Here is a 21216-nt window from a genome sequence, read left to right on the forward strand (position 1 = left end):
TCAAACCTATTAATTATAACAGAAAAAAATATATAAAATATAACTTTCTAAGAAATGTAGTACATACTTTAGTAGTCCTAAAGTATGAATTCAACTAAAGTAAAGTAGTCCTAAAGTCCTGAGTACATAATTCAGTTAGAAAAGAGAAAAGGAGAGAATCAAATAAACCTCTGCAAAGAAAATGAATGAAATGTCATATTTTTTAAAAGTACAATAATTTTAAAAATTATGTATATTCAGAATTTAACCTTACATACCAAACTACTGACTCAAAACACCCTAAATCCCAGGAATTATTTTCTAAGATTGTGAGATGAAGTTTGGTGTTTGCAATAAGTGTGCAAAGTTCAGCCTGAAACATCTTCAGGTGCAGCGATCGTGTAGATGATTTTCAAGAAACAGATCTGAACAAACCTTTGAGTCAGCAGCCCAATTCCATAGCACCAATGATAAAATACTGCTCAGTGGAAGGTGTTTAGAATCAAATAGAATCCTTTTGAAATAAATGACCATGAATTTAATAATTGCTGAAACCCTACAATAAACATACACAGTTATAACTGATTTATTTTTTAAATTTTTATTGAATGATTTTTAACCAATTCACATTATAAAGAATGTACACTTGTATTGAATCTCAGCTATTTTTGGACACCATTTACAAAACCATTTTATAATAATCTGATCAAATATTCCTTTGCATACTCATCAAGGATTTAACTCCCTGTTCATAAAAACAGTGACACTAACAAAATAAATTTGAACTCCAGCAACTTGGATATGTCATGGCAAAAGAGAATGTGTGGGCTAGAAACCACCAGGAAGAACAGGCCATGCAGTTCCTGAATTTTATGGTTTACTCAACTACAAATCACTGAAACCCTTTAAAAATACAAGCTTGAATGAATGCTCTGTTATGGCCATTCAGCTAGCTAACACCTACAGGTTCATTCAGGAAGCGGCATCCAGTGCCCAGGGCAGCCACTGAACTCTCCTTGTCTGCTTAGGCTCCATGATGGCGGGAGTGAGCCGGCAGCCTTGGTCCCTAATGAAAACAATCTGAACCTTCTTTTAAAAACTGTTCTTAAATTATATTCATCTTAAGGCATTTATTTAAAATTACTAATCAGAGAATTCGCCAAAACCATATGCCTATGGCCCTATGAAGAAGGCTGGATTTTGGCAAGGGAGAATAAGGTCTCTCAAAAGACTATACTTGCTTGCCCTAAAAATACAGTACCTCATACATAGGAGACCATGCAGCACAAAATGATGAGCCTTCCAATTCATGATCGTTTTTAACTGTTGCGCTGCCTCCCCTAAGCATGGAAAGTTCATGGTTTAAACACTGGTTAAATAAACACTTGAGATCTTAAAAAGTCTCAGCTTCCTTGCTTTTAAACTAGACTTACTTCATGGAACAAAGTCTCTCTCCCACTTTAAATAGTATACAGTTCAGCTGATATTTTTCAAAGCAGAAAAATAGTTGACAGTTTTGTTCGTAAAGCTATTCCTTATCAATCTTTTTAAAACTAAAAACAAAAAACTGATGTTTCTAGGCCCCCAGAGGAAACAACATGAACAGTGAGGGCAGGGACTGAGCGTCCGTCTAGGATGGTACTAACTGTCGTAAATTTTCGTCTCAAACTTAATTCTGAATATTGCCGTCTACCTCTATATGCAGTTTCACATTTAGTATGCAACTGGCATCCTATTAGATTCTTCTTACCGTAGGACCCTGAGAATAAGTCCATTGAGAAATCACATTATTTATAGGACCAGCTTGAAGTTTTAAAGAGTGTCTAATTTTTAAGAAAGCAGAAAGAAACATTTTTTTCCACAAACCAAACTTACCATTGTGTGAAGAAGGATATATATATATATATATGTATACTTGGCATTGGAATGCCCCATCTAGTTTCAGTATCTTTACCTAAATTTTTTAAATGTAAGAAGATCTCCTAATTTTGAAAAGGCACATTTATAAAAATGTTGAAATGCTACTAATAAAATTCAAATTCAGGCATAATCTGTGAAGTGATCTCACTATAATAATCAGAACTGGTTTTCTCTCTGCGATTTCGCTCATCCGTGGCCTGGGTTGTGGTTCCTGTTACCCGTAAGTACAGTTGGCATCATCTCCGTGAATCCAGAGGCAAATCTGGGCGTACTTGAGGGGAGTGATGCGCACAGCCACGTTGTAGTCCTTCTGAGCACCGTGGACATCCACCCACTGGTGGCCCGAATAGACCGCAATGATTTTGCGCTTCCAGTTCTTTTTGTCAGGCTCTTTCAGACGCAGATAGACCCCGGAGCCAGTGGAGCCCGACTCCGCATCGCAGTACTGGTAGAGGAGATCATTGGACTCATCGGACACGCTACAAAACCGGTACACCAACTGATCTGCTCTATCGTGATCAAATCCTGAGAAGTGGATCATTCCGCCCGGCAGCTTCTTGATGGTGGGACTGATTCCTAGTTCCATGTATTTCTTTTTGTGAGCACGCTTCAGCTCCAGAAGAGCATAGTCGTAGTCCAAGGCCGCATCTCCACTCCCTCCTGTAGCCCAGCCTTTGGGAATGTGTGTATTCTTGACCCGGGTCCACTGGAAGGTGGGCCTGCCCTCCGCAACTCTCTGGCCCCGAGCAGATTCCTTTCTCCTTCTTCTTCTTCCAGCCTTGGCTGTCTCCTTCAGATTCTCTTTGCCACCCTCTCTTTGGTCACCACCAGCAACTTCTCTCCTGCTCCTCTTAGAACCCCTTCGTTTCTTGCCACCTCCTTTATTTCTCATCTTCAACAGCCCTACCCTAAGCTTTTTGCTCCCTTTGATATAGTCCTTCCCGTCATGCACACAGTGGGCAGCTGTCAGAACATGACGCGGGGAAATGAGAACGCCACTGCAGCCCGTGGAGAGCTTCACGGCTGTATTGAAAGGGAAATTCGTTAAGAATCTCTTGTCCAAGATGCTGAACCTGCTGTCTGTGCCATACACCTGTCTCTTTCTCCTAACAGGTGCTCCTTTGCTGGAGATATTTTGAGTTGGCTCAAGGACCAGACCTTGAACTTTCACTCTGGTCAAGGTTCGGGTGCCATTCTCAAAGACAGTCTCATAGGAAAGAGAATCTTCCACGTCAGAGAGGCTGGGGGCTGGGAGTTCTCTCTGACATTCGATGCCACACACTTTCTTCAACACCACCTTAGCATTGGCCTCAAACGTGGGGCTAGTGAGAGGGAAAGTTCTCTCACTGACAACCCGGGGTACTTTTCTCAAATGCCACATAAAATCCTGTTCCATCTCTGATCCATCGATGAAGGTCCACCCAAGGGTGAAAAATGTCATCCAGAACAGCGTACATTCCATTTTGTTCTTCTCGTTTGTCCTTAAAAACAGAAAAAGAAAGAAGCTTTACCATGTTTCTTTTTAAATGTTACTTACCCGTGTCACTTAGGCCTCGGGTCCTGAACTATAAATAGGGGCCTACAAATACCTTGACTACAAATGGGAGCCCTATTTTCACTGTACTTAGGGTTCACTGCAATCTAACACCCTGCTGAGTAGGCTCACCGAGATTTCCAAAATCAGTACACGGTTGTTCACCCAACTTTCCCTCCACCAGCCCCACCTCCCCAGACAACCAGCAAATGGAGAATAGGACACGATAGTTATGGTGGGCTTTTGTTGCTAAGCCATGCTCTCTTCCTTCCTAGGTCTCCTACAACCTTACTTCCAGATGATTTAGACATAAAGATAGCAGCAGATGCTCTCTGCATTTTCCCTGCACTTGGCCCCTTAAAAGCAGGGACCATGAAGTTCCTCATCTCTAGAGTATAAATGCCTAGCACAGAACCCAAAACACACCCATTAGAATACAGTGAATTTCCCTGAACCGTGGTGTGCAGACCCAGCTGATTGATGACATAATTGAATTCAACAGATACTCTTCTAAAAGCCATAGACTCAAGCAGAGGTTTTTAAAATAAATAAATGGGTTCGTCTGCTATGGACCTGCCTTGATTTTTACAAGCAGAACTCCTTATCATAAAAAGGAAATATGCACAGGCCATTTATGCCTGTGCATATTTGTAAGAAAAAATGTACCCTGCATTTTTAAAGCAAAGTTATGCCTGGAACCACCCTCTAAGCAAAGCAACATACAAAAATGCTTCTCAGTGATATTTTAGTCCGTTAAAATTGGCTACCAGAATTCGTGGGGCACAGGCTATGATTCTGAATTGGCCACTCGGGGGAACATGATCATGATTAAACACGGTCCCGTTCATCATGGGTCTTATCATCGAAGAACAGTGCTTCTGTACTAGACATTTTAAAGTTGTCAGTGCTGATCAGTCTCACATTACCTCTTCTAGTGTTTACATCTTCTTATCATCTTTTCTTGCTTCTGCAGGCTCACGGATACGGAAATACATGTAGTGGGACTGGTGTTTGTTGGTTGTTACTTGGTGAGGATGGGGGCTGTGGTAGCACTCTAGGGGGCAATAATTTTGACATTTGTAAGCTCTCCTCCAAGTCGTTTTTAGCTAATAGCTGAAATGTCCAGGCTTAGCAAATGATTTACACTTCGTATAAAGCAGAGGCAAATTCGAGGTTACATTATTTCCACAGTACTTTGACTCTCAATGATTCCTGATAAGCTTTTCTGGGGGGAGGGTGCATGGAAAGCAAAAGCAACAGAGCATGTTGGGAATGTTCATCAGCCCAGAGTACACCTGGAGGATCGTCTGCATGGCGTGCAGCCCAAGAGTTGTCTCTGATCAGAGCAGAAGACGGGCATCACGTGACCCAACAGAATGAATTCTGTCGTGTATGAGTACAGAATTGTATCGACAAGCTGATAACATTCCTTTGATAAAACAAAAACATGTACTACATAATCTCTTTACTGTTTAAACATGGTATACTCACCAAAATACGACATTATTAATTTGAATCACCATACATTTGAACATAGAAATGTATAATAATCTTTTCCATGACTTGGCATTAACGAGGATACATAGAAGTTTTGCAATTTCCATTTTTTATCTGCTCACACTTGAATACTGAGTAGCACGTAACTTATTTTATTTGGGGAAGTAATGGATATCACCCAAAAATCAACGAAGAATATACTTCAGAAGGAAACCCACACTCATGTCACCATATTTTCTAATCATTACCATGGCAAATCAATTTCACGCAGAATGGTAATTATATTGAGCCACTTAGTATTTTCTTTTGTCTTCTATGCAATTCACACAATGAATATTTAATCAATTCTGTTTAATTGGATTAGAGTGAAAAAGGCCAACAACTCAGTAATTCTACAGTGATCTTGAAATCCTATGCTTTACTGTGAGCTTCCCAAGATGAAAAATTACAGCTTTGCCCATCCACCCCCCCAAAAAGCTAAAATCAGAGTTATTTTGCAGCTTCTTAGGTTATCAACAGACCAAAATAGATGATTACAAAAATATATATATCTTGCCCTGGCTGGTGTGGCTTGGTGGATTGAGTGCCGAACCAAAAAGCTGGTTCAATTCCCAGTCAGGGCATCTGCCTGGGTTGTGGACCAGGTCCCCAGTAAGGGGCATGTGAGTGGCAACCACCCATTGATGTTTCTCTCCCTCTCTTTCTCCCTCCCTTCCCCTTTCTAAAAATAAATAAATACATAAAAGTCTTTAAAAATATATATGTATACATTTTTATCTACCTAATTCTTAGAAATATTTCAATCAAAGGAGTTTTTGCTCTGGGAAACAAATTTTTAAAATTGATTTTTCATTCAGCCCTTTATGATAATAGCTGTCTATGGTATACTTAATATATGATTACAGCAAAGACTGAAAGTCAGCCAAATTCCCTCGCTGAGAAATGTACAGAAGTGCTTTGTACATATCAACACTGACGTCAGTGATCTGTGGAGCTATGAATGTGGGGGAGTCATTGCTGAGCAAAACAGGGTGTCTCACTCACGGTGCCGCAGTGCTGTTCTTCCAGTTAGGACTGTTGTGGTTGTTTCTTCAGCACAATTCAGTCTTGCAACCTTTAAGGGATAAAACATGCTCTCTGTGCCATGATTCTGTAGGCAGACGTTTAAAAAGGCTCTGTGTTACAGTTTTATGTGTCCAGTCAACTAGGCCACAGGCAGCCCCGATACTTGGCGGAGCACTGCTGTGTGTGTGTCCGTGCGAGAGAGGGGTAGGGAGGGGGGCGACTGAGGGAATGGACATTTGGACTGGCAGCCTGAGCAAAGCACTTTCCCCTCCCTCAGGCCGGCGGGCCTCCTCCGGAAGGTCTGAACAGAACAAAAAGGCTGACGACCTTCCCGTGAGGAAGGGGAGACTCCTGCTGCTGGACTTCTTTGAGCTGAGATGTTGGGTTTTTTCCCCCCCTGACTTTAGACTCAAAATGAAACATGAGCCACTCACTCAAAAGAAGGTCATTAATTTGCTAACAGAATTCTGTACTGGTACACAGCAAACTACAAACTCTGTCATACAAAGGGTGCCCAGACTGTTGTCCCCAGAGCAGCAGTGTCAGCATCACCTGGGGACTTGCTAAAGCCCTGGTTTCAGGACCCCAGCAGCCTCAGTGATCTATGGTTCAGCCAGCACTCCAGGCAATGCTGATGCTCAGCACAGCCGTGGGGGCAGCCAAGGCCCTAGTGCAGCAGTGTGAGCCACACCCCAGCGAGGAGTCCTTCCAGGGATGGTGGCTTGACCAGGTTTCCAATGGTACCTACTTCATGTTTATGCACAAAAGAAATTTATTCTGAATTTTGCTCTTTTACTCCATTAGCAACAGCTAATAGTGAATGGTGTGGTAGTTTATAAAGAAAAAGCATAATTCTGCATAATTCTATGTGACTTAATAATATGTATGAAAAGATTCCAGTTCGGTGGGCTTACACAGGGTGCTTCCCACATTGGACGCCACAGACCCTGCAATGGTGCTCGTTCGCCAGCCGGTTGGTCCCGTGCCCGCCACGGGAGCTGCACGGGAGCACAAGCCAGGCCCGCATCTATCCCTGGGTGTGGGAAGGGCAGGGCCTCGTAATATGGCCTTGGAATCACAGTAATAAGAGGACATGGATTTGGTTACCCTGTCCAATTTGGCCTGTAATTTAAAATTGGACAAATGTGTATGGATGCTTTCTTTTGGAATATCTAAGTTTGCCTTGTGGTGAAATGTCAATGCAATGTAAATGACAGCTCTCGCGGGTGCAGCGGTCCCTGGTTCAGAGGATGACACATCCACAGAAGCCTCTCATCCCAAAACACCAGCTCAGTGACCTGCAGAGACAGCCCCCACTGGTGGAGCAGCTACAACAGTTTCCAATCTTTAATGTCCCTGTCTTCCCTCATCCTCCTCTTTTTTCCAATTTTCAGTTAGAATTGTGACCTTAACTGTCGCCTTCCAGATGGCTTGGGTTTGAGGCTTCGAATTCCAATTTTGGTTAACGGAAGCGAGGCTGCAGCCACGACTCTCCCCCACGAGTCGGCGTGCACACAGCTGATTATGGGTTGGGCCGTGGAGGTAAATGGGGTAGAAGGGAACTAGGACGGGACCAAGGATATCAGGACACGCAGATGAACTTGGTACTGATAGTGCAAACACTATTCCACATTTGTACCTGGTCTACAATAATAGAAATAACTGCAAAAGATGACTTACTATTACCATATTTTGTGCTGCCTCAGAAATGTGATTTCTGCCAGTATTTATAATATTTACAAATAATTGAGCATTTCTGCCAGCACGGTGCTGATGAGTGCAGACCAAGGCGTGAGAAAGCACGGGCAAAGTCTCGTCTTTACCACTCTAAGGAGGCACGTGAGTCTGAGCAGTTCGTTACGTTCAGTTCACTTCCAGTTTCCTCACCTGCAAAGTGGGGATGATAATGACCTCTACCTCGTACTATAATTGTGGGGATTCAGTGAGATGCTGTAGGCTGTCACCAGCCATCCCAAAGCATGGTGCGCATCAAAAACAGGCTCTTCTGTCATTGCTCTGCCTCCGTGGGTGAACTAACACCACTTTAAAGCAACTTCTTGCATGAGCCAAAGTCATAGCACTTTTAGTTTCCTAAAAAGTCAGTCTTACAGTCAAACATTTTTATTTCAGGATGGTCTCCAACTCCCTTTTCTCTTTGGTGTGTTGTGTTCGGTTTTGTTTTGTTCAAAGACAGCTTCACTTTAGAGACTTCCCAGATGAATGTTTTCCTAATTCCTCCTTCCTACAAATATCTGTGCCTCTGTAATATATTTTTCTCATTACTATTAAACTCAGATGTGATTGAACATTACCCAACCACAGAACTCTCAAATTACATTTCTTGTGACTTATTTATAGCCTGGATCTACATGAGGAATTCTGGAACCAAATCAGGTCCTCAGCATAAAAAGAAACAGAGTCCATGTCAAAATAATTATTCTAAGGGAGTGACTTACAGTGAGAGAGAAAAAAATAACTTTTTGGAGTGTGTAGAATATTACTGGCCTGGTGTGTGTGTGTGTATATATATATACACACAGGAGGAGGTGTGTGTATATATATATACACACACACACACCAGGCCAGTAATATTCTACACACTCCAAAAAGTTATTTTTTTCTCTCTCACTGTAAGTCACTCCCTTAGAATAATTNTTGTATATATATATATATATATAATTATATATATATAATTGTGTGTATATATATATATATATATATATATATACACACGTGTGTGTGTATACACAGGTAGGGCAGGTAGACTAATGAAAGATTAGGTGATTGCTCACTATATTAAACATTTCCAGTGAATTATTTTTCTTGTATATGAAAAGTGAGGCTGCTGGCTTAACATTAAGGATCGGCACTGAATTGCTTTCCCTCACTAGATGACAGATTCACACCTACTCAGACCTTTCTTTTCACCTGTCCTCTGTAGTGAGGTAGGTGTCCAAATTCATGTGTATAGCATGCTGCCAGGGAACCAAATTTTGCATTAATCCATTCAACATTTAGTGCTGCAGTGGGTCAGGAACCGCTCAGTCAAACCGATCGATGACCTTATAGGGCCGACACCAACTTCCACCTTAATGTGTATGTTAGGACACACTTGTCCTTTAGTAGGCATCCAAGATCTCAACCACCTGCAACCCCAACATTACTGCCTACATTTACACACATACAAAAATGAGAAAACATGTAAAGGCCATCTCCGTCCTCCACTTTCACCCTCTACCTTCTCCGTAAAGATTGGCACTCAACAGGTGAACCTTGTGGCCTGGCCCAGGTGTATCAAATACCTGCAGAGGGAAGGGCTGGCTTAGGCAAAGGCCGCAGCAGGAGCAGGGAAGTCGTTACCAGGAAGACTAAACAAGTGTAAAGCAAGCCTTAAACGGGTTGGGTTTTAGAGAACACCTGTAACAACTTTAGAAGTCATTTCACAAACTGGGGGCAGCTATAGAGAAGAATGGGTATTTTATAAAGTTCAATTCCTGACCCACCTCAGGCCCTCACTAATGTTCTTTACTGACTGAGGCATAGAACAGTGGCAGCATTTAAGTTAAAAAGTGTATGAAATTACAGCCATGAGAAAATAACAGTGCTGGTGATGTCACAAATATGAAGAGTAAGACCCAGGGTGTTTCAACCTTTTACGGAGGCCGTGGGCACTGAAGTCAAGTCAATGCCTGTGCTACTTTTTTGCTGCATGACTGTATGAATTTACTTAATCTCTGCAAAGATTATTTTCTAGAGGGTAAGGGCAAGACTTTACAGTGTTTTTGTGAAGAACTAATATGATGTATATAAGCACAATGCCCCGGGCACAATAAACATTCAACAAATGGCATCAATGATTATTATTAAAACCAAATGATGGGAGTCCAAACATAGGTAGATATTTATAAGGGATTTCATGCATCTCTGACTGCTGTGTCCCTCATTGTCTAAGCCAAACAATGGCTGTTAAAAAAAGCCACATTCTAATTTCCAGTTTTTGGGAATAAGTTCCTTAGTAGTAAAAAGAGATTTGCAAATGTAGTAAGGATTATGAGATGAGATTAGCTTGGATTATCCAGGGGAGCCTAATGTCATCACAGAAGGTGGAAGGGCCTAGAGTGAGAAGGAGCTGTGAAAACGGAGGCAGAGGTCCCAAGGATGCAGGGTCGCAAACCAAGGAATGCGGGGCAGCCTCTAGAACCTGAAGAGGGTAAGGAACCAGATTCTCACCTTGAACTTCCAGAAGGAACGCCACCCTGCTGACCCACTTGAGACTTCTGGCCTTCAGAACTGTAAGATAACGTGTTGTTTCAGTCACTAAGTTTTCAGTAATTGTTAACAGCAACAGGAAATCAATAGACTTATCAGGTAAGAATCTTTTTTTTTTTGTCAGCCCTGGATGTTTAGAAATAAAGAAGTAGTAGGGGGCGATATACAGTGGGAAAGAATGTTTGGTTCAGAGTCCTAAGCATAAATGAAAATTTTCATTTTAAGGAAAAGTGTACAGACATGCAATTTTAAAACAAAAGCAGAAGATGGTGATAAAACTTTATAGTGCCGTGGAGCAGTATTGCGAGAGAGCTGAGAATTGAAAAGGGAAAAATAAATTTGCTTTTCAACAAATAGATACTGAAGACAATACATCAATTTGAAATCCCTTTCCTTATTTAAGAATCTCTCTAATAGTTCTTAGGTATTGAATTAGGCTAGAAAATTTCTAAGATATTTTTCAGCTCCAGCGACCTCAATTAAACTACAAATGAGAAAACACAAGTAATTTAGGACTCATGAATGATCCTCAAGAAGCGTCAATTCCTAGTCATCCCGGTAGGAACTTGCCTGCTATCCACATTGCTACCACTAGATGGCAAAGTTAGCCCGGTGATGGCAAATCTCAGATCCTGCATTTAAATTGTTTACATTCTTTGAGCTGTAATATAGAATTTATTTTAAAAGCATGTGGGATTCAGCAGGGGGAGAAGTCTAACTGGCTAATATACAAAATGGTTGTCACATGTGGAATTTATCACGTTTAGAAAACCCATCTACAGGCCACAGAGCCCATCCTGATGAACTGAGAGCTGATAATGTTGTCTACAGCCAGACAATTTTCTGGCAGGTGGTTTTCCCAAAACCATTGCAGTGCCAGCACACTTCCACTCTGACCCACAGCACCACCAGAGAGTCCCCCAAATGTGCTGCGATTCATTTCCACACGTAGGAAAGTCTTCAACCTGCCAAATATTTCACATATGTTTATCCAATCCTTTATTATAATCCATTCCTAAAGGATATACTTTCTGCTGATCCTATACTGCAAGTAAATGGCAAGAATGTTCATTGACATGGTGCCAATTTCTCTTCGAAATATCATACCATAGCACTATTTTCAACTTTACTTTCAGGAATCGAGACAAAGTAGTGTCTGCTTTACGAGTTTGGCAGTACTTGAGGGAAAGATGGTAAAGTAACACAGTTGATTATTTCACAGTGACCCGCATCTTCTGTTTCTCATCACAATAAAAAATACCTTCTTTTCATTTTTAGTTATTTTTCCAGGACATCTACATTTCAGTTTATGCAATGCATATGCTGCGTGTAGATCAAATTTGGGGTGAGTGGCAGTAAGGAAGCCCCAAGGGAACCCTTTGCTGGCTCTCATGCACGGGCATGGAAGTCACAGCTATGGCTCCTGACTTATTTTTGTATCTTGCAAGTTGGCCTTCAAAAGTGAAGAATGTCTCTGAAAGCACTAATTTTGCTATTTTTCAGACTTTAAAGCAGCTTATAATCACAATATTTTGGGCTAATCATACATCAGTTTAACACATTTGAAACTTCTGAAAAAATTTAGTTAGCAAACTCATAAATAACTTTAGTACCACTAATTTCTCTTCACTGTTTCCTCAGCTCTCATCTCAGGTTTCTCATCTGCAAAGTTAATCCCCTGCTAGGTGAGGTAGCTTCAGCCTCCCAATTCTGGGTCTGATCCTGCTGTTAAAATGTAATATGCTTGCCCTGAGTGTTGGGCAGAGAAAGATAAATAATTTACTCAACAGAGAAAATTAACTCACATTAGCAATTATTTATTTTAACATATAATGAGCACGTGCTATGTGCCAAGCACATACTATATGCCAAGCACATAGGCTAAACAGTTTCATGTTTAAAAACATGAAAAAGATTCTTAAAGCCTATAGGTTTCTGAGCTGTCTGGAAGAAAAGTTTGGAGTGTATAATCTCTTCTCACGCTAAAGGGGCTCCTCTAATATTTCCTTAAAAAAATAAAATTCCAAATGATGCTTGGCTACTACTTTCAAGCCTAGATGTCTTACTTGGCTGGGATTTTAACATTCTTTCTACAAATTATAAACCAGATTCTAAGCATAATTCTTCAAGCAGCAAAATATGACTTTTATAATCCTCCCTATAGACAAATGTACTTGGGATGAAATGAGAATTTCAGAGGTGAGCAGGATTAAAAAGGGGGGAGGCCACAGATAGGATATGCAGCTTCATTTCATAGTAATAACAGCATAAAATGCTCGAAGGAATCAGGCAAGAAAGTTTCTACAACTTTCAAAAACGTTTTATTACAGAAAATGTTCAAACTATACACAAGTAGAGTAACAACTATTTTAAAGACGGCGAAAAAAGTATATCCCCATGTGCCCATCAGCCAGCTTCAGAAATTATCCATGTTTTACCAATCTTGTTTCATCTCCCCTCCTTTTTTCTAGAGTATTTAACAGCCAGTCCAAGACTTTCCAATTTCTTTACACCTCATTTTGTAAAAAAAATAGTTTTCCACCACTCCTTTTGCTGACCTGTGCAGCTAAGCCGACGAGAGAGAGAAATAGAGAAAAGGAAGAGGAGAGAGAGGAGAGGCTGTTGATCCTAGCTTTCATAGTAACCCTGCCAAAGGCTTTCAACAAGAGTAGATTTTCTGAGAATGCATTTCACACCTCTTTCAATGGCATCTGCTAATAATCATAAAAATAAAGAGAGTCCCCTCTGGTACTGTGTAAGTAGAAAGAATTCCACTTATATTCCAATGCAAACATTGTTACTGTTAATATTAAACTGCACAGAGGCCGGCGCACAGAATTGCATCTTGAAAGAAAAGTTCATTTCTTTGAGGACTTAAAGTGCTAAGTTTGATCCCATCTTTAGAGCCTTTCAGTGAAGCTCTCCTTGGACAAGTTCTGCCTTTCTCAGAGAAATATCCAAGTTCTAGGGTCTCAGTGGGGGGATGGGGGAGCGGGTACTGGTGGGAAGGGGGTGCACCATCCTTACCTCTGAAGCTTATTCAGTCCCTAGGGCGCTGTCCAGTTCAAATCAAAGAACCCCCGAGGCGGTCACTAACACCGGCCAGGAAGGGACAGAGGGCGGGGACGCTGCTGCCAGGAGCCCAGCAGATGCCAGAGCCCAGGCTGTCCCGCCACCGGTGGCCAGCACCACCGGGAGCTAGCAGTGAAGACTGCAGAGGAGGCGAGAGCCCAGCTGCTCGAGGAGGGGAGATGGGAGGGGAACGGGGCGATGACGCTAGGCAGACGCAGGGGTGGGAAGAGGCGAAGAGGAAGGAGGTGGGCCAGAGAAGAGCACGGAGGGCCGGAGGGGAGGGACAGAGCTGGGACACAAGCCGAATGGGGGCCTTTAGTAGTAAGTGCCTGGCAGACAGGGCAACCTGCCACCTGGTCTTTGTCCGCAGAGTGAATAAAGCATGAGAAAAATTGGAGTGGGTGCACTGGACACAGCTGACCCTATAATAGTATGCATCCCTTGCATATTTTGGAGGAGGGCTGGGGAGGTGCCCGAGAGTTGTTAACTTCGAGTCTCATTCCCCTAGCTCGTTTGGATGTTTAGACTTAGCCGTCAGAACCAGGGCCTGTCGCCAGCCTCTGTCCCGAACCTCGCTACCCAGGACGCTCACCCCACACGGCAAGTTCGACTGGTGCCCTCACCAAGTGCAAAGTCACCTGTGGCCCGAGGTTGTGTCAGGCGCCCATACCCGAACAGAGGATGGCGGACTGCCGGCTGAGCTACTGGACCGCCCTGTGAGCATCCTGTGTGCCGCCTCCAGGGGGAGCGTCAGTTTCCATGGGTCAGTAAGGGAGTAGGCCTGCGTTTACTTACTTATTTTTATTGTTACTTACTTACTTAGTTTTACTTACATTTGGCAAATATCCTTTAAGATTCTTTGCCTCCCCAGTCCACCTGAATTCTAACCTCTTACATTCTCACTCTCTTTTATTCTCCTCTTCAAGAAAGGTGCTCCTCTGGAGTGGGAGCCTCGGAGAAGGGAACTTCATTGTGTCAGAATCTTCTGAGCTTTCACTGCTGGGCAGGTCGGGGGCGTGATGCAGGGACACAACCATGAACACAGAAACTCGGTCCTAACCCTGAATATAGGGAGAGCGAATAAGTGCACAAGTATTTACAACACAAGGTCTTAGCATTAGTGGGTAATTGCATTTCTCAAGTTCCTATGTACGATACTTTTTAAAATAAAAAAATAATGTTCATTAATTTTAAAGAGAAGAAGGGAGAGAGACAGACAGACAGACAGACACTGATGTGTGAGAAGACATCCAATGGCTGCCTCCCAAATGCTCAGGACTGGGGATTTAGCATGAAACCTAGGTGTGTACCCTGACCGGGAATCAAACCACCAACCTTTTGGTGTACAGGATGACGCTCCAACCAAGAAAGTCACACTGGCAAGAGCTCTGTTTTACTATTTTATTTTTGTTGTTTACATTATTACAGATGCTCCCATTTTTCCCCCTTGGCCCACTTCCACCCAGCCCTCACCCCCACCCTTCCCTCAGCAGTGTGGTGACACTGCTGTCCAGGTCAGTGGGTTGTTCTTTGGCTAATAATCCCTTCAACTTCTTTCGTCCATTCCTCCCTCCCTTCTGACAGCTGTCAGTCTGTTCTATGTATCCATGCCTCTGTTTCTCTTTTGCTAGTCAGTTTATTTTTTCGTTTGATTTCACATATAAGTGAGATCATATGGTATTTGTCTTTCACTGCCTGGCTTAGTTCACTTAGCGTACCTGCCTTTTTTTTCAATCAGCATTTTTATTTATGCACTTACTAGATAATTTAAATCTTTTAATAATTTTTATTTAGTAGAATATACTTTATTTTTTGGTGCACTCTGTCTCCCCAATTACATCATAACCTTTACACACATCTCTGAGTTGCCACCCCCTCCCACTGGGCCTAGAATATAATGGGTGCTGATGATGTGTTGGACCAAAAAAGTTTTCCAGGGAAATGGAGTGAGGGGAGTCATAGAGAAAACCCAGAACCCAGAATGGGAAGTCACATCCGACACTAAATAGTTCTGCCCTGGGCTTCAACTTCTTCAGCTGTAAGTTAAGAAAGCTGAGCTGGAGGCATTCTAGTCCGTACCCGTCAAACATTTTTGGGATTTTAACACTGCGTGAATCCAGAAGGATGCATGTGGACCCTTCATGGACGTCATGTGACCTGACTTCATGTGCTCTCACATTTTGAGGGCCGCTCCCTGAGTGAGCTTTTACCCCAAGCCCTCTTCCCCGCCCCCCAGCTTTGTTAACCATCACACCGTGTGAACTTATGATGTATAAAGTGGTGATTTCATACATGGATGTATTGCAAAATGTCTGCCACAGGAAGGTTAGTTAACCCATCTTGTACCTCATGTAATAACCATTTGGTTATTGTCCTTATGGTGAGAACACCAGAGTCCTACTCTCGCAGCAGCGTTCCGGTACACAATACGGTTTTGTCAACTGTCGTCACCGTGTCGTGCGTCCAGTTCAACTTACTTACCTCATGAGTGAGTCTGCGCCTCCTCACCAACATTTCTACATTTCCTCCAACACTTCAGCCTCATCATTCTGCTCTCTGTTTTTTTTAGTTTGATGTTTTTAGATTCCACATGTAAGTGAGATCATGCAGAACTGATCTTTTTCTGATCTACTTCATTTAGAATAAGGCCGTAGGAGCCATCCATGTTGTCCCAAATGGTAGGGTTTCCTTCTTTTTCATGGCCGAATAAGATTTGACACGTATATAATTATTATTATTAACAATAATATGTATAAACATATTATATTTTCTTTACCCATTTATCAGTTCATGGACACTTAGGCTGTTTCCATGATTTGGCTATTGCGAATAATGCTGCCATGAACATGGGTGTGCAGGGATCTCTTCAATGTAGTGCTTTCATCTTCTTCAGATATATATTCAGAAGGGAGATTTCTACATGATATGGTGGTTCTAGTCAAGCTTCCTACTGTTTTCCACAGTGGCTGCACCGGTCTGCATTCCCACCAACAGTGCACCAGGGTTTCCTTTTCTCCACAGCCTTGCCAGCATTGCTGTCCCTGGGCCTTGAATTCCTGTGGGATTATCCTTCATCTTTTCCCTGGCAGGTGTTCCAGCAAAGTCTGCAGCCTGTCCTGCAGCAGAGGCAAGTCCTCACATGTGAACATCATGCCATCAATGTAGTGGGCCCGTTTTACTGATGTGGGGAGGGACAACAGGACAGGTCTGGGGCTGCCATTCTCGTGAGATACTGTGGGGCTGCGCAGGGAGCCTTGGGGAAGCACTTGGAAGGTTCACCGTTGTCCCTTGCACATGAAGGGAAATTGACCTTAGTTATCAGAAGCCTGTACTTGCCAGTCTTTCCATGAACCTGCTTGAAGAATGAAGCACCTTGGCAGGACCAGTTTTGTGAAAACATCAGAATAAAATAACTGTCTAAAAGTGACAAAAGACTTACAAACAACCGTGGTTAAGGATCTGGTGAGAGTTCCCATATACACACAAGATGAGGCGATTGGCCTAGTTATCCACTCCACTCTTAGAGTGACCACACACAAAAATTCGTCACTCGAGCTTCCTCTTCCACAAACCCTCTGCCACTTTCAGCTTTGCCCTGTCATTTCCTTTTGTATTCGGAAACAATCATTTTAATTTAGGACAAAATTACTTCTTTTGTTCTTCACCAACAAAATCCAAAATACAAACAAAAAAACTATGTCCTTTATATCATCCCTTCCCCCCACCAAAAAAAAACACATTCTTTTTTCCTTTACCATAACAAAAATACATCTTCTTTTTTCATACCTTCCATTACAGAAAACACACATCCTGCCCTCCATGTACAGTCATTTTCTTTCATCCTTGTTGTTTTCTAGTAGTTTTGTAAAACAAACAAACAAACAAACTTCAGCTCTTCTACAAATCAATTTTGGCTTCAGCAGTCTGTATTTTTAAAAGGCCTTTTTTTCCATCAGTCTCTGCGGGCAATGTTTTGGCTAGCTCCTGGGGTGTTTACATGTTGAAGGCATGATAAGATTTACAAGTTTCAGAGACAGAGAGGATTCAAGTTTTCTCCTAGGTGTTTTGGGATATATTTCCCTTTTACCAGAAGTGTATGGCGTTTGCCATTTAAAATGTTCTTTTGTATTAGGGGCCTGACAGTAGGGGGCACTCTATCAATTTCATTGCCCATCACTGTAACATCTTCTCCTTCATTCTTCCTACTTTTCCAGGGATTCTTCCTCTTAGTGTCTCAGTCAGGCTTTGTCACAGGGCTCAGACCCTAATGTCTAGCGCCTTTTCCTTCCTAGCTTTACAGATTGTCCAGTGGGATCTCTATCTAATTATGTCAGTCCTGTCTGTCAGCACCAACGAAACTAACAGAGTAGTTGACAGCTGCATGTCCTTATCGAAACTCAGTTTTCGATCCTACCCTCTAAGTTGAGTTTCAGCCTGTAGTTGGTCATGGGTGGCCAGCTGAACTGCCCACAGCAGAGGCCAGCCCACTATGGCAACTGATTGTTTCTCTTCTTTGCCTCTTTGTGCTCTGTGAAGTTCCCCAAACAAGTGCATTAAAGCATCAGGCATGTTGTTGGCAGGGGTTGGTGGCAAACACACATGTGGTCGTGGGAGCCCACACTGGCAGCAAGGGTCAGGCCAACTACAGGGGGACTGAAGCAATAGGGACTGCAGGGTCTTGACAATGGGGGATAGTGATGGAGGTTTGGCCAGAGGTATGCAGGTTGGTAGCTGAAAGGGCCAGTTACAGAAGAAAGGTATAATCTGGGCTCACAAGTACCTTCCAGGGCTCTGGCTGTTGGTGTGTTTTTTCAGTGGCTGTGCACAGTATTCACTCACCCAAGGCATGCACGTGGCCGTGAAGGCTGATGATGGACATCAGGCTGATGTTGTACAGGTGTGCAGCTGGCAGGACTAGCGATGATCACACACACACACAATGATGAGGATCGGGCACTGCGATCTAGACTGGTACATTGTACTCATGTGGCTGCAGTGGGCTGGGATGGTTGTTGCTGTGTTTCTTGGGCTCTGGCAGGATTTCAGTGAGGGAGCAGGGAAAGACTCAGGTACCTGGTGTCAGCAAATATGAATTCGTGTTGGACAGAAGCCAGTGAAGCCTGCAGGGGGTGCATGGTGGCTGTGCAGGCCACTGGTTTTTTCAGTGGCAAGTCTCTGGATTTGTCTGCAGAGCAGGTTACTTGGAGTGATGACCACTGTCCCTGTCTGGCTGCTCCTGTTAGCTGCTTATTCCCCTTTGTTCCTAGCCATCTTTATCCATCTTAGCTTTGCTAGTTTGGTGAAACCAAAGCAGGACCTTCATGTGGTGCTCTGGAAGGCTGGGGAAGCTGTTCACTCACCTCACTCTTTCTTTCCTTGTGAGGACAAGTCTAGCTGGAGAGTTCCCTCCTGGTGCTAAGCAATGCCAGCTTGGGGGACAGGATGATGCAGGCCAAATGAAGCTGTTCTTCCTCCCCTTTTGAGTGGGTATTCTCAAGGGTTTCTTTGTTTGCTTGCTTTTTGTTCTACTGTGTGGTTGAAGTTTTTTTGTTTTTTTATAATTTTGTTTTATTTTTTTAATTGTTGTTCAAGTACATTGGACTGCCTCCATTGCACCCCCCACCCCAGCCGTCCCCATCTCTCACCCTAGATCCTACCCCCTTTGGTTTGTCCATATGTCCTTTATACATGTTCCTTGACAAACCTTCCACCTCTACCCCACATCATCGTCTCCCCCTCCCCTTTGGTTACTGTCAGTTTGTTCTTTATTTCACTGTCACTGGTTACACTTTCCTTCCTTGTTCATTTGGTTCATTAGGTTTCACTTATAGCTGAGATCATATGGTGTTTGTCTTTCACCACCTGGCCTATTTCACTTAGCATAATGCTCTCCAGTTCCATCCATGTTGTCATGAAGGGTAGGAGCTCCTTCCTTCTTTCTGCTGCATAGTATTCCATTGTGTAAATGTATCACAGTTCTTTGATACACTCTGCTACTCATAGGCACTTAAGGTTACTTTTAACACTTGGCTATTGTAAATTATGCTGCTATGAACATTGGGATGTATGGGTTCTTTTGGATTGGTGTTTCAGGATTCTTAGGGTATAATCCCAGCAGTGGTATCACCAGGTCAAAAGGCAGTTCCATTTTCAGTTTTCTGAGGAAATTCCATACTGTTTTCCACAGTGTCTGCACCAGTATGCATTCCCACCAACAGTGCACTAGGGTTTCCTTCCTCTACAACCTCACCAGCACGTGTCGTTTGTTGATTTGTTTGTGATGGACATTCTGACCAGTGCGAAGTGGTATGAAGTTTCTTAAGTGAACTCTAGAGCTTTTCTAAATCTGTTTTGGGTCACAGATAGCTGTCTAATTGTTGATCTTTGTCGTGGTGGAATTGAGGCTGGGTCTCCTATTCTGTTTTGGTGACATCACTCCCCTATTGCCTTCTGTTTCTGGATCTGATTGATATTGCCTTAGCATTAACTTGACTTTTCAAAAATTATTTAACTGATTAATTAATTGCTTTCTAGCTTTACCTTGATCATTGCTGCTTCTCTGTTCCCAGGGTTCTGGCTTCTTTTAATCAGGATTTCTTCTCCTAGCCTCATCCAGTCCCTCAAGAATTCTGCAGCCATGCATGAGAAATTTAAACACCTGTATTCAACAATATTATCACAAAAAATTCCCTTCCCAGCCTTTCAAGATCCCCATTTTCCATGTTATTATGACCCTATGATTTTACAGTGCTTCCCAATCAGTTTTCTACATTGAGAATAAACTTTGTACAATATGACTCCTACCATTTTAATAAATAATGCACTCTAAGAAATGTTACAAATTTTAAAAAAAACATTAATAATGAGCTTTCCAACATTCTTCCCTCAATACTCCTTGTCTTCAAATTATGATCATTGTGGACAAAGATTTAATCAAATCATTTTTAAAATTTTTTACTTTATTGATTTTAGGCAGAGAGAGAGGAAGAGAAGGAGGGAAAGAGGGTGAAGAGGGCATCGATTTGTTGTTCCACTTATTTCTGCATTCATTGGTTGATTCTTGTATGTGCCCTGACTGGGGATTGAACATGAAAACTTGATGTATCAGAACAATGTTCTAACCAACTGAGCTACCTCACTAGGGCCAAGAGTTGTATTAAAAGTAATTTTACTACAACCCAACTCTCCATTAATGCACCAATAGAATTTATAGCTACCCGTTATGTGTGGGACCCCTAGCCTAATGAGAGCATTTATATACCTTTCCAGAAATAGACCAAGAGGACTAGACATATCTCTTAACACATTTCAGGTCATTAGGGATATTGTAATCTCATTAGAAGTGGTGACCCCTATCAGGCCTGGCCACAATTAAGGCTCTATCTCCTGATTTTTCCCCTAGATTTGATTTCCCAAGAGACTCAGACCAAAATAGAAGATCTCCTTGTCCAATGCTCAATCTTATTTGTCATGGAAATGTACTTGGAAATTTTTAACAAAGAAAAGACAGAAAAAAGTCACGCTTCATGGTCATGGTTAAGGTCTAAGGGCTGACTCAACCCTATGGAAGAGACACAGCTGCAGATGGAATCTTCTCTGTTAATGTTCAATCCTGAGCTTTGCTCAGAACCTGTTACTCATGGGGTGATGTGAATGTGGATCTGATGTCTGAAAGCCCAGGGCTCCTTGGTTAAAACAGCCTGAGAAAATGAAGCAAACATAATAATAAGAAAAATGTAAAAATGGCATTTGTCCTCATGATATATTTACACTGATAGTAGCCACCAACAATCAGCTAATCTGAGAAACATTCTCTAGCTTTCTACAAACCTGCAGGACCACTGACTTCCTCAACCTTTCTGTGTGGCTCAAGAGGAAAC

At 42.4% G+C, this 21216-nt stretch overlaps 1 protein-coding gene across 2 annotated transcripts; it reads right to left on the reverse strand.

Moving 5' to 3' along the window:
* Positions 1-564: 564 nt before the first annotated feature.
* Positions 565-13478, reverse strand: PRSS35 (serine protease 35). Of its 2 annotated transcripts, XM_037039435.1 has the most exons (3): positions 13292-13478; positions 10226-10285; positions 565-3380 (listed from the first exon to the last, which is right to left on the reverse strand). In XM_037039435.1, exon 3 carries the CDS (start codon positions 3359-3361, stop codon positions 2114-2116), a length of 1248 nt encoding a protein of 415 aa, XP_036895330.1. In that variant the 5' UTR covers positions 3362-3380; positions 10226-10285; positions 13292-13478; the 3' UTR covers positions 565-2113. The 2 variants fall into 2 exon arrangements, with proteins under 2 accessions (XP_036895330.1, XP_036895331.1); XM_037039436.1 differs by lacking the exon at positions 10226-10285.
* Between the last annotated feature and the right edge of the window lie 7738 nt (positions 13479-21216).

Source organism: Sturnira hondurensis, unplaced genomic scaffold (genome assembly GCF_014824575.4).
Source record: "Sturnira hondurensis isolate 20B ecotype Veracruz unplaced genomic scaffold, ASM1482457v3 Scaffold0025370, whole genome shotgun sequence".
NCBI classification, from domain to species: Eukaryota; Metazoa; Chordata; class Mammalia; order Chiroptera; family Phyllostomidae; genus Sturnira; species Sturnira hondurensis.

Coding starts and splice junctions, on each gene's coding strand:
- PRSS35 (XM_037039436.1), bottom strand. CDS start 3,361: ATGGAATGTACGCTGTTCTGGATGACATTTTTCACCCTTGGGTGGACC.